Here is a 15,364-nt window from a genome sequence, read left to right as displayed (position 1 = left end):
CAGCATCACCAAGGACTCCTCTCACCCCAACCATGGAATGTTTACCCTCCTACCATCCGGGAGGCGCTACAGGTCTCTCCGTTGCCGAACCAGCAGGTCGAGGAACCGCTTCTTTCCGGCGGCTGTCACTCTACTCAACAACGTACCTCGGTGACTGCCAATCACCACACCCCCCCCCCCCCCCGGACACTTATTATTTTTTTATTCAAATCGTTTGCTATGTCGCTCTTCAAGGGAGATGCTAAATGCATTTTGTTGTCTCTGTACTGTACACTGACAATGACAATTAAAATTGAATCTGAATCTGCTGTCTGTAGCGAGTTTGTACGTTCTCCCCATGACCTGCGTGGGTTTTTTCCGTGATTTTTGGTTTCGTCCCACAGTCCAAAGATGCACAGGAACGTAGGTAAATTAGCTTGGTAAATGTTAAAAAATAATTGTCCCTAGTGTGTGTAGGTTGGTGTTAATATGCGGGGATCGCTGGTCGGTGTGGACCCAGTTTGCCGAAGGTCCTGTTTCCACGCTGTATCTCCAAACCAAAATTAAACTAAGTCACTTCTCATTTCTGAAGGCTAAATTTCACCTGATGGAAATGCTCAGCAGGCTGGGCAGAGTCTGAGAAAGAAGGAACAGTTAATATTTCTGGACTGGCACCCTTCGTAGGAACTTGATAAGAGAAAAATAAATTTTGATTTCAGTAGAGAGTAGGTGGAAGGGAGGAGAGAACAAAGGGAGTATCTATGGAAGAGCACGTCCACATGATCTAATGGGGGCAGCTAACACATTAAAAGGATGCTTTGTGTAATGTGATACACACAGAGAGGAAGTGAACTATCTAAAGTAGATGCATTCAATATTCTGCTTGGAATGTTGTAATATGTTTAAAGGGAAGATGACGTGTTATTCTTCGAGCTTGTGTTGGATTTGTTGTGACAATGTAGGAGGCCACAAACTGAAAGCCTAGAGTTGAATGGAATGGAGAATTAGAATGGCTCTGGTTTGGGTGATTTGCTGCTGAGCATCTATATTCCTTCCACAGGAGTGAACCGAACTTTCCCTTCTTTAAACTTTAAAACAAGCTGCCAGAGGAGGTAGGTGAGGCTGGGACTATCCCATCGTTTAAGAAACAGTCAGGTACATGGATAGGACAGGTTTGGAAGGATATGGACCAAGCGCAGGCCAGTGGGACTTGTGTAGCTGAGAAATTGTTCGCCGGTGTGGGTGAGTTGGGTTGAAGGGCCTGTTTCCACAATTTATGACTCAATGACCTTTGAGATGTAGCGTGGAAACGGGTCCTTTGGCCCACAGAGTCCACACCAACCAGTGATCACCCCATACGGTGCCTCAGGAAGGCCGTCAGCATCCATAAAGACTCATCACACCCCTGTAACGGACTGTTTGAACTACTTCCCTCCGGCAGACGTTACAAGGCCTTCTATGCCCGAACCTCCAGACTCAGAAACAGCTTTATTCCAAGAGCTATAGCGGCTCTGAACCGGCCCTGCTGAGTGCCCCCCATCCCCCCATGGACTGTCTCCCTCGGATGGTCATGACACACAGCTTATTTATTTATTTTACCTTTCTTTTTCATCGGTTGGAGCTGCATACTAAATCTCGTTGCACTGACGTGCAATGACAATAAAAGATATTATTATTATTATTATAGTTTTTTATACAACTAACTGATGCCAATGAACCTACAAACCTGTATGTCTTTGGAATGTGGGACGAAACCGGAAAGTCACAGGGAGAACATACAAACTGTACAGACAGCACCCGTAGTCAGGATCGAGCCCGGGTCTTTGGTGCTGGAAGGCAGTAACTCTGACGTTGTGCCACTGTGCCACTCTCTTCACCATTTACTGTATATGATACAAAGAAGTTTAATGAACTGTTAACAGACTCCATTAAACTCTTTGGATTGGATCTATTACATTTATTCCCTTTGTTCTGCACATCCCTCACCCATCTTGCCTACTGAAAACCTACTTATATTTCTCTCTAGGTCATCATTTCCCACCAGACCCCGCGCTCACTCAATAACAATACCAATATTGTTATCAAACCCGCTGCCAAGGGGGTTGCCATTGTAGTCCAGCAAACGGACCTATACCATTCAGGGGCCAGGTGCCAGCTCCGATGCCTCATACCCACCCCTTGACCATGACCCTGCAGACTAACACCAGGCCACCAACTCTGAGACTGGGTTTGAAGAAGGGTCCCAAACCAGTTATTTCAGGAAGTAAATCGCAGGATTAAATTAAATAGACAAAGTGTCAATGGATGCTGTTTACTTGGGTTTTCACAAGGCTGTTGAAGAAGATGAGAGCCCATGGTATTTGAGGAGAGATACTAGCATGTCTCGAAGGTTGGCTTAATGGCAGAAGGCAGAGTGGCAGTAAAGGGGGCTTTTTCTGGTTGGCTGCTGGTGAGTAGCGGAGTTCTGTAACGGTTGGTGCTGGGGCTGCGACTCCTCACGTTGTATATCAATAATTTGGATGAGGGAATTGAAGACTTTACGACCATGTTTGCAGATGATACGAAGATAAGTGGAGGGGTGGGTAGTGTAGAGGAAGCAGGGACTCTGCAGAAGGACTTGGACAGGTTGGGAGAGTTTGGTGGTAGGTATAAAGTAGCAATGTTACAAAATTTTGAGATTTAAAAAATCAAGTCTGCAATTTATCCCATCAGATAAAGCATAACAATAAGTTTAATTTGACACCAAATTCACTTTCATATCTCAAGTATTAAAAAAGTTATGGCCATTTTCATACTCGGAAATTAGCATCTTGTTCCCTATTGATTTTCAATGGACATTACAAAAAAGCTGTGATCTTGGATAGTCAAAAGCCCATTTCTTAAGGAAAGATTAACATTTTTAAATAGCCTAAGTGTCCAAAGATTATTCACAAATAATTCACAATATAACATGATTTTTATATCTAATTTACATTAATTTATAGGCCAAATGGAAGGAATTTAGTGTTCAATTGCTGTAAATAAATGCCCATTTAAATCGGCTTTCTAGTGGGTTCATGTGAACGCGCTGGTTTAGAACGTTGACATCGCGCTGGATTAGTGCCCTCAAATGCCGAGAAAAATACTGCGGGATATAAAAAGCCCAAAATGAACTACTCGCCATAGATAACTTTAATTACAGGGTTATATATATGCCCCATTTAATGTAAAAATAAGGTACATACCTTTAATTGTTTGCTTTATAAAACCCTGGGGCTGCGAGAGGTTGCGGAGTGAGAAAGTCATTTTAAAATTATTATAACTATATTATCGAGGCCTATAAAACTAATAATACCTTTTGCGACCGGGTCTTGCAGCGATTTTTCGTTAATGATTTACTAGGCTGAACATCTGCGATTAGAACAGCCTAGTAAAAATCGTGTTTTAAACCCGCCCCCTCCAAACAGCGCCAAAACGCGGACATGGCTGAGGGCAGATTCCCAATGACGATTCAGGTAGGTTTTGTAACATACCTATATAAAGTTGTCGACTACTTTCTGAATGGGTTCAGAAATTAGAGGTGCAAAGGGACATGGGAGTGCTGATGCAGGATTCCCAAAATGTTAATTTGCAAGTTGAATTGGAGTATTGTGAACTGTTTTGTGCTCCATATCTGAGGAGGGATGTGCTGGTGTTGGAAAAGGTCCAAAGGAAGTTTACGAGAATGATGCTGGAGATGATTAGGTTAACATATGAAGAGCATTTGATTGCACTGGGCAGAGTTTAGAAGGATGAGGGGTGGGGGCCCTCATTGAAACTTACCAAATAGTGAATGGCCTGGATAGAGTGGATGTGGAGAGGATGTTTCCATTCGATAGATCAGCTGCCATTGTACAGTGGAGTCGACTCCAGGGGCCAATGACCTAATTCTGCCCTAATGACTGATGAACATTTGGTTCTATTTTTTCCTTTTAGGAATTCAGCTGTAGAGACTGTGGAGCAGGAATTACTTTTTGTCGGAACAGAAAATGGGAAATTGCTGGCAATGCGAGACCTGATTAAAAAGGTAATTGTCATCATATATAATGTCTAACTATTTAGCTGTTTGAAGTTGAAATGATCATGATTTAGTACTCAGTGTGTGATCTGCTGGAGTCCTGTTTGGGATTTAATTATTTGTGTGATGTTGGATAAGCATTGCACAATAAAAGATTTTCTGCCAACTTGGGCTTAATATTTCAATTATATCAGTAAATGAACAACATCCAAGACTAACATAATGTTGTTCTGTTTGAATATTTCTGATAGTAATTAGTTTAGTTTAGAAATACAGTGCGGAAACAGTCCCTTCGGCCCACACAGTCCGTACGGACCAGCGATCCCCGCATGCCAATACTATTATTAGGTATGTTGCAAAGCCTACCTGAAGCGTCGCTGAAAATCTGTCCCAGCCCGTGTGCGCGATTTTGGCGCCGTTTAGAGGGGGGGGGGGGCGGGTTTAAAACGCTATTTTCCTTAGGCTGTTCAAATCGAGGTTTTTCAGCCTAGTTAATTATTAACGAAAAATCGCTGGAAAATTCCGTAGCTTTAATTTTAAGGGCTTTCTTTACTTGTTATAGTAGGTTAAAAATTAACCTCTAAACCCCAGACCGTCGACAACGGGTCGGATCTCATACAGGGGAAAACGGAAGGTAGGCTGTTTATTTTTACGTTAAAAAGGGCTTCTTAAGATCCCTTTATACAAAGTTTAATGTTGCGAGTAGCTCATTTGGGCCCCATTATATCCCGCAGTATTTTTCTGGGCATTTGAGGGCAAAATCTAGCGCAATGTGAACGTTCTAAACCAGCGCGTTCACAGGATCCCACTAGAAAGCTGATTTAAATGGACTTTAATTTACAGCAATTGAACAGTAAATTCCTTCCATTTGGCCTATAAATTAATCTAAATGAGATTTAAAAATCATGTTTTATTGTGAATTATTTGTGAATATTATTTGGACACTTAGGCTATTTAAAAATGTTAATCATTTATTAAGAAATGGATAGATGTTTAGATCTAGTAATTGAAGTCTGAAATTAGCTACAATTGGGTAACAAACTAATTATATGCTTTAATTTCAGGTCATCCAAGTAAGATTATTTTATATTTGTTTCAGAATGCTTCAATCTATGATAACTGAAAATTTCATTCAGTTCTCTTAATTTTTAAGAAAGGTATGGGCTTTTGACTGTCCACGGTCACAGCTTTTTTGTTATGTCCATAGAAAATCAATAGGGAACAAGATGCTAATTTCCGAGTATGAAAATGGCCATAACATTTTAAATACTTGAGATATGAAAGTGAATTAGGTGTCAAATTAAACTTCTTTTTATGCTTTATCTGATGGGATAAATTGCAGACTTGATTTTTTAAATCTCAACATTTTGTAACATTGCTACTATTATACACTTGGGACAATTTCAAACTTTACCAAGCCAATTAGCCTACAAACCTGTACGTCTTTGGAGTGTTGAAACTAACCCCCCCGGGGAAACCCACGCAGGTCACCGTGTAGTGTGTAGTGTACTTGTGTAATTTACACTCTGGCACCAATTATTAACTTTGACATCTTTCAGTAATGCACTGACTTTTATAAAATTTAAAAAAAAAATAAAACACTGATTTCCTTACTTGTCACATCAAATGTTTCTACCTATTACTTCAAACATTATATCCATTTTGTCTCTTAATATCTTTATGAAATGCATATTATGAACAATTATTTAATATTTAATTAAAATGGTAGGTGATTAGTGTAATTCGAACTTGTGTGAATAACTAACCTTTGTTCCATTCCATCTCATGGTCATCCGTTTACAGCGAAACTGGGGAAATTCATAAGATCATAGGAGCTGAATTAGGCCAAGCGGTCCCATCAAGTCTACTCTGCCATTGAATCATGCCTGACCTATCTTTCCCTCTCAACCCCATTCTTTGGCACCCATACATAGAAAATAGGTGCAGGATGAGGCCATTCGGCCCTTCAAGCCAGCACCGCCATTCATTGTGATCATGGCTGATCGTCCCCAATCAATAACCTGTGCCTGCCTTCTCCCCATATCCCTTGATTCCACTAGCCCCTAGAGCTCTATCTAACTCTCTTAAATCCATCCAGTGATTTGGCCTCCACTGCCCTCTGTGGGAGGGAATTCAACAAATTCACAACTCTCTGGGTGAAAAAGTTTTTTCTCACCTCAGTCTTAAATGGCCTCCCCTTTATTCTAAGACTGGCCTCTGGTTCTGAACTCGCCCAACATTGGGAACATTTTTCACGCATCTAGCTTGTCCAGTTATTTTATAATTTTATATGTTTCTATAAGATATCTCATCATCCTTCTAAACTCTAGTGAATACAAGCCTAGTCTTTTCAATCTTTCCTCATATGACAGTCCCGCCATCCCAGGGATCAATCTCGTGAACCTACGCTGCACTGCCTCAATTACAAGCATGCCTTTCCTCAAATTAGGAGACCAAAACTATACACAATACTCCAGATGTGGTTTTACCAGAGCCCTATACAACTGCAGAAGAACCTGTTTATTCCTATACTGAATCCTCTTGTTATGAAGGCCAACATTCCATTAGTTTTCTTCACTGCCTGCTGTACCTGCTGTGACGAATAAACTTGACTTGACTTGACCTGCACGCCAACTTTCAGTGACTGGTGTACAAGGACACACAGGTCTTGCTGCACCTCCCCCTTACCTAACCTAACCCCATTGAGATAATAATCTGCCCCCTGGTTATAGCGCATCTGCCACGCATCTGCCCACTCACTCAACCTGTCCAGGTCACCCTGCAACCTCCTAACATCCTCTTCACAGTTCACACTGCCACCCAGCTTTGTGTCATCTGCAAACTTGCTAGTGTTGCTCCTAATTCCCTCTTCCAAATCATTAATATATATGGTAAACAGTTGCGGCCCCAACACCGAGCCTTGCGACACTCCACTCGCCACTGCCTGCCATTCTGAAAAGGAACCGTTCACTCCTACTCTTTGTTTCCTGTCTGCCAACCAATTTTCTATCCATGTCAACACCCTACCCCCAATACCATGTGCTCTAATTGTAGTCACCAGTCTCCCATGCGGCACCTTATCAAAGGCTTTCTGAAAGTCTAGATACACTACATCCACTGGCTCCCCTTCATCCATTTTACTTGTCACATCTTCAAAAAATTCCAAAAGATTAGTCAAGCTTGTTTTCCCTTTCATAAATCCATGTTGACTTGGACTAATCCTTTTACTGCTATTCAAATACCCCATTATTACCTCTTTAATAATTGACTCCAGCATCTTTCCCACCACCGAAGTCAGGCTAACTGGTCTGTAATTCCCCATTTTCTCTCTCGTTCCGTTCTTGGAAAGTGGGATAACATTAGCTATCCTCCAATCCACAGGAACTAATCCTGAATCTATTAAACATTGGAAAATGATCACCAATGCGTCCACTAATCCTAGAGCCACCTCCCTGAGGACCCTGGGATGCAGACCATCTGGCCCAGGGGATTTATCATCCTTGGGTCCCATTAGCTTATCCAATACTATTTCTCGCCTAATGAAAATTTCTTTCAGTTTTTCTACCCCCTTGGATCCTCTGTCCTCCAGTACATCTGGGAGATTGTTTGTGTCTTCCTTAGTGAAGACAGATCCGAAGTACCTGTTCAACTCTTCGGTCATTTCCTTGTTACCCATAATAATTTCACCCGTGTCTGCCTTCAAGGGACCCACATTTAACTTTGTTACTCTTTTTCCCTTAACATATCTAAAGAAGCTTTTACTGTCCTTCTTTACATTCCTGGCCAGCTTCCCCTCGTACTTCATCTTTTCAGCCCATATTGCCCGTTTTGTTTCCTTCTGTTGTCTGATGAAGGTTTCCCAATCCTCTAGCTTTCGGCTACTCTTTGCTGTGTTATACATTTTTTCATTTAGTTTTATTCTATCCCTAACTTCCCTTGTCAGCCACGGTTGCCTCCTACTTCCCTTAGAATCTTTCTTCCTTTTTGGAATGAAATGATCCTGCGTCTTCTGGATTATGCCCAGAAATTCCTGCCATTGCTGTTCCACCGTCATTCCTGCTAGGATCCCTTTCCAGTCTACTATGGCCTGCTCCCCTCTCATGCCTTCATAGTCCCCTTTGTTCAACCATCACTGCCACTTCCGATATAATTTTCTCCTTCTCAAATTGCAGATTAAAACTAATCATATTATGATCACTACCTCCAAGCGGTTCCTTTACCTCGAGTTCTCTTATCAAATCTGGCAAATTGTAGATTAAACCTGACCATGTTATGGCCACTGCCTCCTAATAGCTCATTACCTCGAGGTCCTTTATTAAATCCGGTTCATTACATAACACTAAATCCAGAATTGCCTTTTCTCTGGTCGGCTCCTTTACAAGCTGTTCTAAGAATCCATCTCGGAGGCACTCTACAAACTCTCTTTCTTGGGGTCCTGAACCAACCTGATTTTCCCAGTCTACCTGCATATTGAAATCCCTCATCACCCCAGTGGCATACTAATCAAGAACCTGTCAATCTCTACTTTAAATATAGTCAATGACTTGGCCTCTGTGGCAATGCATTCCAAAGATTCACCACACTCTGACTAAAATTTCTTCTCATCTTTCTAAAGTTACATCCCTTTATTCTGAGGCTGTCCCCTTTGGGCCTAGATTCTCCCACGAGTGGAAACATCCTCTCCACATCCACTCTATCCATGCCTTCTACTATTAGTTAAGTTTCTGAGGTTTCAATTCGTCCTTCTAAACTCCAGCGAATGCAGGCCCAGAGCGGTCAAACGTTCGTCATGCATTAATGCAATTGTTCCTGGCGTCATTCTCATAAACCTTTGGATCCTCTCCAACGCCAGCACATCCCTCCTCAGCAATGGGCCCAAAACTGCGCAGAATACTCCAAATGCCTGACCCATGCCTTATAAAGCCTCAGGTTTACAACCCTGGTTTTATATTCTATTCCCCTCAAAATTAATGCTAACATTGCATTTGCCTTCTTTACTATGAAAATATACATAATCTTGCCATTAATTGGCCTCTGTACATTGCCTTTAATGTGCAGGGAGTGAATGAGAAAATCGAATAACAGAACCAGTGTGAACATGCAGTGACAAGTGGGGTACCGCAAGACTCAGTGCTGGGACCCCAGTTATTTACAATATATATTCACGATTTAGACAAAGGCATTAAATGTAACATCTCCAAGTTTGTCGATGACGCAAAGCAGGATGGCAGTATCAGCTGCAAGGAGGATGCTATGAGGCTGCAGGGTGATTTGGATAGGTTGGGTGAGTGGGCAGATGCAGTATAATGTGGATAAATGTGAGGTTATCCACTTTGGTGGCAAGAACAAGAAGGCGGATTATTATCCGGATGGTGTCAGATTAATAAAAAGGGAGGTGCAATGAAACCTGGGTGTCCTTGTACATCAGTCACTGAAAGTAAGCATGCGGGGACAGCAGGCAGTGAAGGAAGCAAATGGCATGTTGGCCTTCATAGCGAGAGGATTTGAGTATAGGAGCAAGGAGGTCTTACTGCAGCTGTACAGGGCCCTGGTGAGACTGCACCTGGAGTATTGTGTGCAGTTTTGCTCATCTAATTTGAGGAAGGACATTCTTGCGATTGAAGGAGTGCAGTGTAGGCTCACCAGGTTAATTCCTGGGATGGCGGGACTGACATATGATGAAAGAATAGATCGACTGGGCTTATATTCACTGGAATTTCGAAGGATGAGAGGAGATCTTATAGCCGTTGCCTATTTCCTTCGCTCCATAGATGCTGCTGCACCCGCTGAGTTTCTCCAGCATTTTTGTGTACCTTACATTTATTAAGGGATTGTACAGGCTAGATGCAGGAAAAATGTTCCCTATGTTGATGAGTCCAGAACCAGGGGTCACAGTTTAGGAATAAGGGATGTCATTTTGGACTGAGATGAAAAACTTTTTTATCCAGAGAGTTGAGAATCTGTGGAATTCTCGGTGTCACAGGAGGCCAATTCACTCTTTGTATTCAAGAGTGTTAGATATATCTCTTAGGACTAACGGAATCAAGGGATATGGGGAAAATGAAGGAACTGGGTATTGATTCTGGATGATCAACCATGATCATATTGAATGATGGTGCTGGCTCGAAGGGTAGAATGGCCTACTCCTGCACCTACTTTCAATGTTTCTGTGTGATTAATGCTTGGCATGGACTCAGTGGGCCAAAGGATCTGTTTCAATGCTGCATCTCTAAAACTACTTGGCATTTTTTGCATGGCAAGGCCAACTGATTCAATGCGGATTCATGGCATGACTCCACATTAAACCACTTTCATTGTTTCATCAAATGTTTTATATAACACCATTAAACTAGATTAACATGACGCATTCTTAGCATTACATAAGTATTCCCTTCATCATAGGTACAGTCTGAGATTGTAATAGTGTGAATTGTTTCAATTACATCAATATGTGAATCTTTAAATTCTTTAAAGGGTTTTTCACCTCCAGTGCTGGTCTTTGTTCAGTCTATTGTAAGAGCAAAGGAGTTGTTTCGTGAGTTGATCTACGAAGGTATTAACGTTGAAGTTATCCATGCAGAAAGAACGCAACAACAGGTATAATATTTATTTTCTTGTATTTTGTTTGAAAGAAACTTACTAAATTATTGGATCAACAGTTCAAAAGGTTTTGAAGGGTTTCGGCCCGAAACGTTGCCTATTTTATTCGCTCCATAGATGCTGCTGCACCCGCTGAGTTTCTCCAGCTTTTTTGTGTACCTTCGATTTTCCAGCATCTGCAGTTCCTTCTTAAACAGTTCAAAAGGTTTAGTGGGCAATAAGTGTTGATTATATTAACTATTCCAAAATATCTGTTCCCGGGAGTCGTGGCGGGTAGGAGAAAAATTACACCTAATCTTTTGTACTAATACAATACTGCTATATATACTCAACACACAAGAGAGATGCATTAATCTGCCAAACCAGTGCAAGAAATTAACATACTTCAAATCAGCACAGAATCCTATTCGTATAGCAAGATAACTGGACCTTAAGCCCACTTGTTCATGCCAATCAAGATGCCCCATCTAAGCTTATCCAATTTACCCGTCTTTGATCCATATCCTTTTAAATCTTTCCTATCCTTGTTTCTGTCTAAATGTCTTTTAACATTGTTATTGTACCTGCCTCAACTATTTCCTCTTGCAGCTCAATCCATATACCCTCAACGATCTGTGTGGAAAAAATATGTCCCTTGTGTTCCTATTAAATCTTTCCCCCTGGAAGCCCCACCTTTGGCCTCTAGTTCTTGATTCCCTGGACATTGTGGTACCTAATTGGGCTTTGTTTCTGGGATTGTTGCTCTCTAATGACTACATGTCTGCATCTTCCCCTTTGCTCTACCTTTTGTACTTCAGTTTGACTATTGTATTTATGTACAACATTATCTGATTTGTTGGATAGTACATGAAACATATCCTTTCTTTGCACATGGTTACACAGTCACAATTGTGCAGCATGGAAATGGACCCTTCAGCCCAGCTTGTCCATGCCCACCAAGATGTCCCAACTACACAAGACCCACCTGCCTATGTTTGGCCCACGTTCCTCCAACCTCTAGATTCGGGCACAGTTCCTTCCCAGCTGCTAACAGGCAACTGAATCATCCTACCAACAACTCGAAAGCACTCATGAGCTTATACCTCATTGGAGACCTTCGGACTATCTTTAATCAAATTTTACTCGACTTTATCTTGCACTAAACACTATCATGAATCTATACACTCAGGATGTCTCAATTGTAATCATGTATTGTCTTTCTGCTAGTAAGCAACAAAAGCTTTTCACTGTACCATAGTACACGTGACAGTCAACTAAACTAAATATTTCTCTAAACCTCTCTTATACATGTACCTGTCAAATGTCTTTCAAATGTTGTTGTAGTACTTGGCTGAACCTCAAATCTGGCAACTCGTTCCCCTCATGTGGGATCTCATACAGGACAGACAGGTGAGAGGTTAGAAGTTGCTATGGAGGTTGGTGAGAGAAAGTTTAGTGGACAGAATCGACTGGTGAAAGGCAGAGAGCGAGGAGGGAAGTTCGGTATAAGCTACATGCATTTTAATGCAAGGGGTCTGACGGGTAAGGCAGATTAGCATCGGGCATGGATATGTACATATGTGCGACTGGGACATTGTAGCCATTATTGAAACCTAATTAAGAGAGGGGTACGACTGGCAGCTCAATATTCCGGGGTACAGACATTTCAGGAGAGACAGAGGTGAGAGTAAAGCATGCAGAAACGGCAGGCAGTGAAGAAAACTAATGGCATGTTGGCCTTCATAATGAGAGTAGAGGAGCAAAGAGGTCCTTCTGTAGTAGTACAGGGCCCTGGTGGGACCACACCTGGAGTATTGTGTGCAGTTTTGATCTCCTAATTTGACGAAGGACATTCTTGCCATTGCGGGAGTACAGCGTAGGTTCACAAGGTTAATTCCCAAAATAGCGGGACTGTCATATGTTGAAAGAATGGAGCGACTGGACTTGTATTCGTTGGAATTTAGGATTAGAGGGGATCTTGTAGAAACATATAAAATTATTAAGGGATTGGACACACTGGATGCAGGAAACATATTCCCGATGTTGCGGGAGTCCAGAACCAGTGGCCACAGTTTAAGAACTGAAATGAGGAAAAACCTTTTCACCCAGAGAGTTGTGAATTTATGGAATTCTCTGCCTGCATTCAAAAGATAGATTGTATTGTATTGTATTGTATTGTATTCAAATTTATTGTCATTGTCTCAATTTGAGACAACGAAATGAATTTCCCTTACAGGCAGTATCATAAAACAATTTCAAAAAATAATAAATAAATAATAAAACATATTAAAAATAAAATTGAAATTGAATTAAAAAAAAGCACAAACACAGATACATAACATAAATGGCACCAAGGTGAGGAAGGCACCATAGTCCAGCCAGCCTCCCCTCCGTGTTCATCCGTGGTCGGGGCCTTCCGAGCACCCGCAGTCGCCGCCCCGGGTGGCCCGATGTTCAGGCCCTCACGCCGGGCTGGTGGAACGCCGACGCCGAACCCCAACGGTGAGCATTCTCCTCCTCAGCGGCCCGGACCTCCTGATCAGCCGCCTCCCGCAGCCGGAGTCTGCAGCTCCCGAGTCCACAGGCCGAGCCGGGTCACAGGACCCCGCGCTGTCCATCAGCGCCGCCCACGTTGGGAGCTCCGCAAACCGCAGCTCCAGGATGTCGGTGCAGCAGGTCCAGCACTCCGGGCTCCAGACGGCGACCCCCGGTAAGGCATCGCCAGCCCCGCGATGTTTCAGCGCTGTCCCGCCGCTGCTGGAGCTCCGGTCGATCATGGCAGGAAAGGCCGCGCCAATCCAGGTAGGTAGGCCGCTGTGGGGGGAGGGGGGGGGCGAGGACGCGACTCGAATAATAGTTGCGTCCTCACCAGGAAGCGGCTGAAGGACGGTATCCCCCGCACCGTGTCCTCTTCCCCCACATAAAATCACCAAAAAAACACAAAAAAACACACTTTTTCAAACTAAAAAAACAAAAAGATACCGGGCTGTAGGTGGAGGCTGCTGACACCAGCGCCACCGGAAGTACAGTACAAGTTAAGATACTCTTAAGCTAGTGGACTCAAGGGATATGGGAGAAGGCTGGAACGGGGTACTGATTGTGGATGATCAGCCATGATCACTTTGAATGGCAGTGTTGACTCGGAAGGGTCGAATGGCCTACTCCTGCACCTATTGTCTATGTATCTATGTAAAAGAAATGGGGGGGTTGCAATATTGGTTAAGGAGGATGTCATGACAGTGGTCAGAGGCGACATTACAGACGGTTCGTCTAGTGAGGTTAGTGAGGTTATATGGGTGGAGCTGAGGAACAAGGATTGATCACCTCTTTGGGGGTATTTACAGATCCCCGAATAGTCAATGGGAATTAGAAGAACAAATATGCCAGGAGATTGCAGACAGCTGCAGGTCAAATAAGGTTGTTGTAGTTTTTAACTTTCCCAATATTGACTGAAGTGTGAAGGGTTTAGATGGGGTGCAATTTCTCAAAAAGTGTTCAGGAGAGTTTTCTCCAGCAGTATTTAGAGGCCTCCACACATGAGAGGGCAACACTTGATCTAGACTTGAGAAATTGGGATGGACAAGTGAATAAAGTAGTTGTAGAGGAGCCTTTTGGGACCAGTGACCACTGTTCGATTAGGCTTAAGATAGTTATGGATTGGGTCAGAAAGGGCCCACATGTTAAGATGCTCAATAGGAGTAGGGCCAACTTTAAGGGTATGAGAGAATGTTTTACTCAAGTTAATTGGAGCAGATTATTTAAGGGGAACGGAACATCAGCCAAGTGGGATTCCTGGGATATCAGGACTTTCATATGAAGAAAGACTGGATAGACTTGGCTTGTACTCGCTAGAATTTAGAAGATTGAGGGGGGATCTTATAGAAACTTACAAAATTCTTAAGGAGTTGGACAGGTTAGATGCAGGAAGATTGTTCCCGATGTTGGGGAAGTCCAGAACAAGGGGTCACAGTTTAAGGATAAGGGTGCAGTCTTTTAGGACCGAGATGAGAAAAACATTTTTCAATTGGTCTGCATTGTCCTTGTTACCCATGATCAATTCACCTGTTTCTGTCTGCAAGGGACCTTCATTTGTTTTAACTAATCTCTTTTTCTTCACATATCTATAAAAACTTTTGCAGTCAGTTTTTATGTTCCCTGCCAGTTTTCTTTCATAATCTATTTTCCCTTTCCTAATTAAGCCCTTTGTCCTCCTCTCCTGAACTGAATTTTTCCCAGTCCTCTGGTAAGCTGCTATTTTTGGCTAATTTGTATGCTTCATCTTTTGTTTTTATACTATCCCTGATTTATCTTGTTATCCACGGATGCACTACCTTCCCTGATTTATTTTTTTGCCAAACTGGGATGAACAATTGTTGTAGTTCATCCATGCAGTCTTTAAATGCCTTCCATTGCATACCCACCGTCAACCCTTTAAGAATCAATTGCAAGTCAATCTTGGCCAATTCACGTCTCATACCCTCAAAGTTATCTTTCTTTAAGTTCAGAACCCTTGTTTTTGAATTAACAATGTCACTCTCCATCCTAATGAAGAACTCAACCATATTATGGTCACTCTTGCCCAAGGGGCCACCCACAACAAAACTGCTAACTAACCCTTCCTCATTACTCAATACCCAGTCTAGAATAGCCTGCTCTGTCGTTGGTTCTTCTACATGTTGGTTTAGAAAACTATCCCGCATACATTCCAAGAAATCCTCTTCCTCGGCACCCCTGCCAATTTGATTCACCCAATCTATATGTAGATTGAAG

At 42.5% G+C, this 15,364-nt stretch overlaps 1 protein-coding gene across 2 annotated transcripts in view; it reads left to right on the top strand.

Annotated features, from left to right (window-relative positions):
* The window catches only part of ddx52 (DEAD (Asp-Glu-Ala-Asp) box polypeptide 52), a 64,085-nt gene that overhangs the window by 38,012 nt on the left and 10,709 nt on the right, over positions 1 to 15,364 (top strand). For both annotated transcript variants that reach the window (XM_055658219.1, XM_055658220.1), the window contains 2 exons: positions 3,934 to 4,024; positions 10,490 to 10,612. In XM_055658219.1, coding sequence (XP_055514194.1) covers positions 3,934 to 4,024; positions 10,490 to 10,612 — 214 coding nt within the window. The remainder of the gene's footprint in view (positions 1 to 3,933; positions 4,025 to 10,489; positions 10,613 to 15,364) is intronic.

Source organism: Leucoraja erinacea, chromosome 28 (genome assembly GCF_028641065.1).
Source record: "Leucoraja erinacea ecotype New England chromosome 28, Leri_hhj_1, whole genome shotgun sequence".
NCBI classification, from domain to species: Eukaryota; Metazoa; Chordata; class Chondrichthyes; order Rajiformes; family Rajidae; genus Leucoraja; species Leucoraja erinaceus.
The sequence above is the reverse complement of the archived record's forward strand: the minus strand, read 5'-3'. Positions and strand labels throughout refer to the sequence as shown.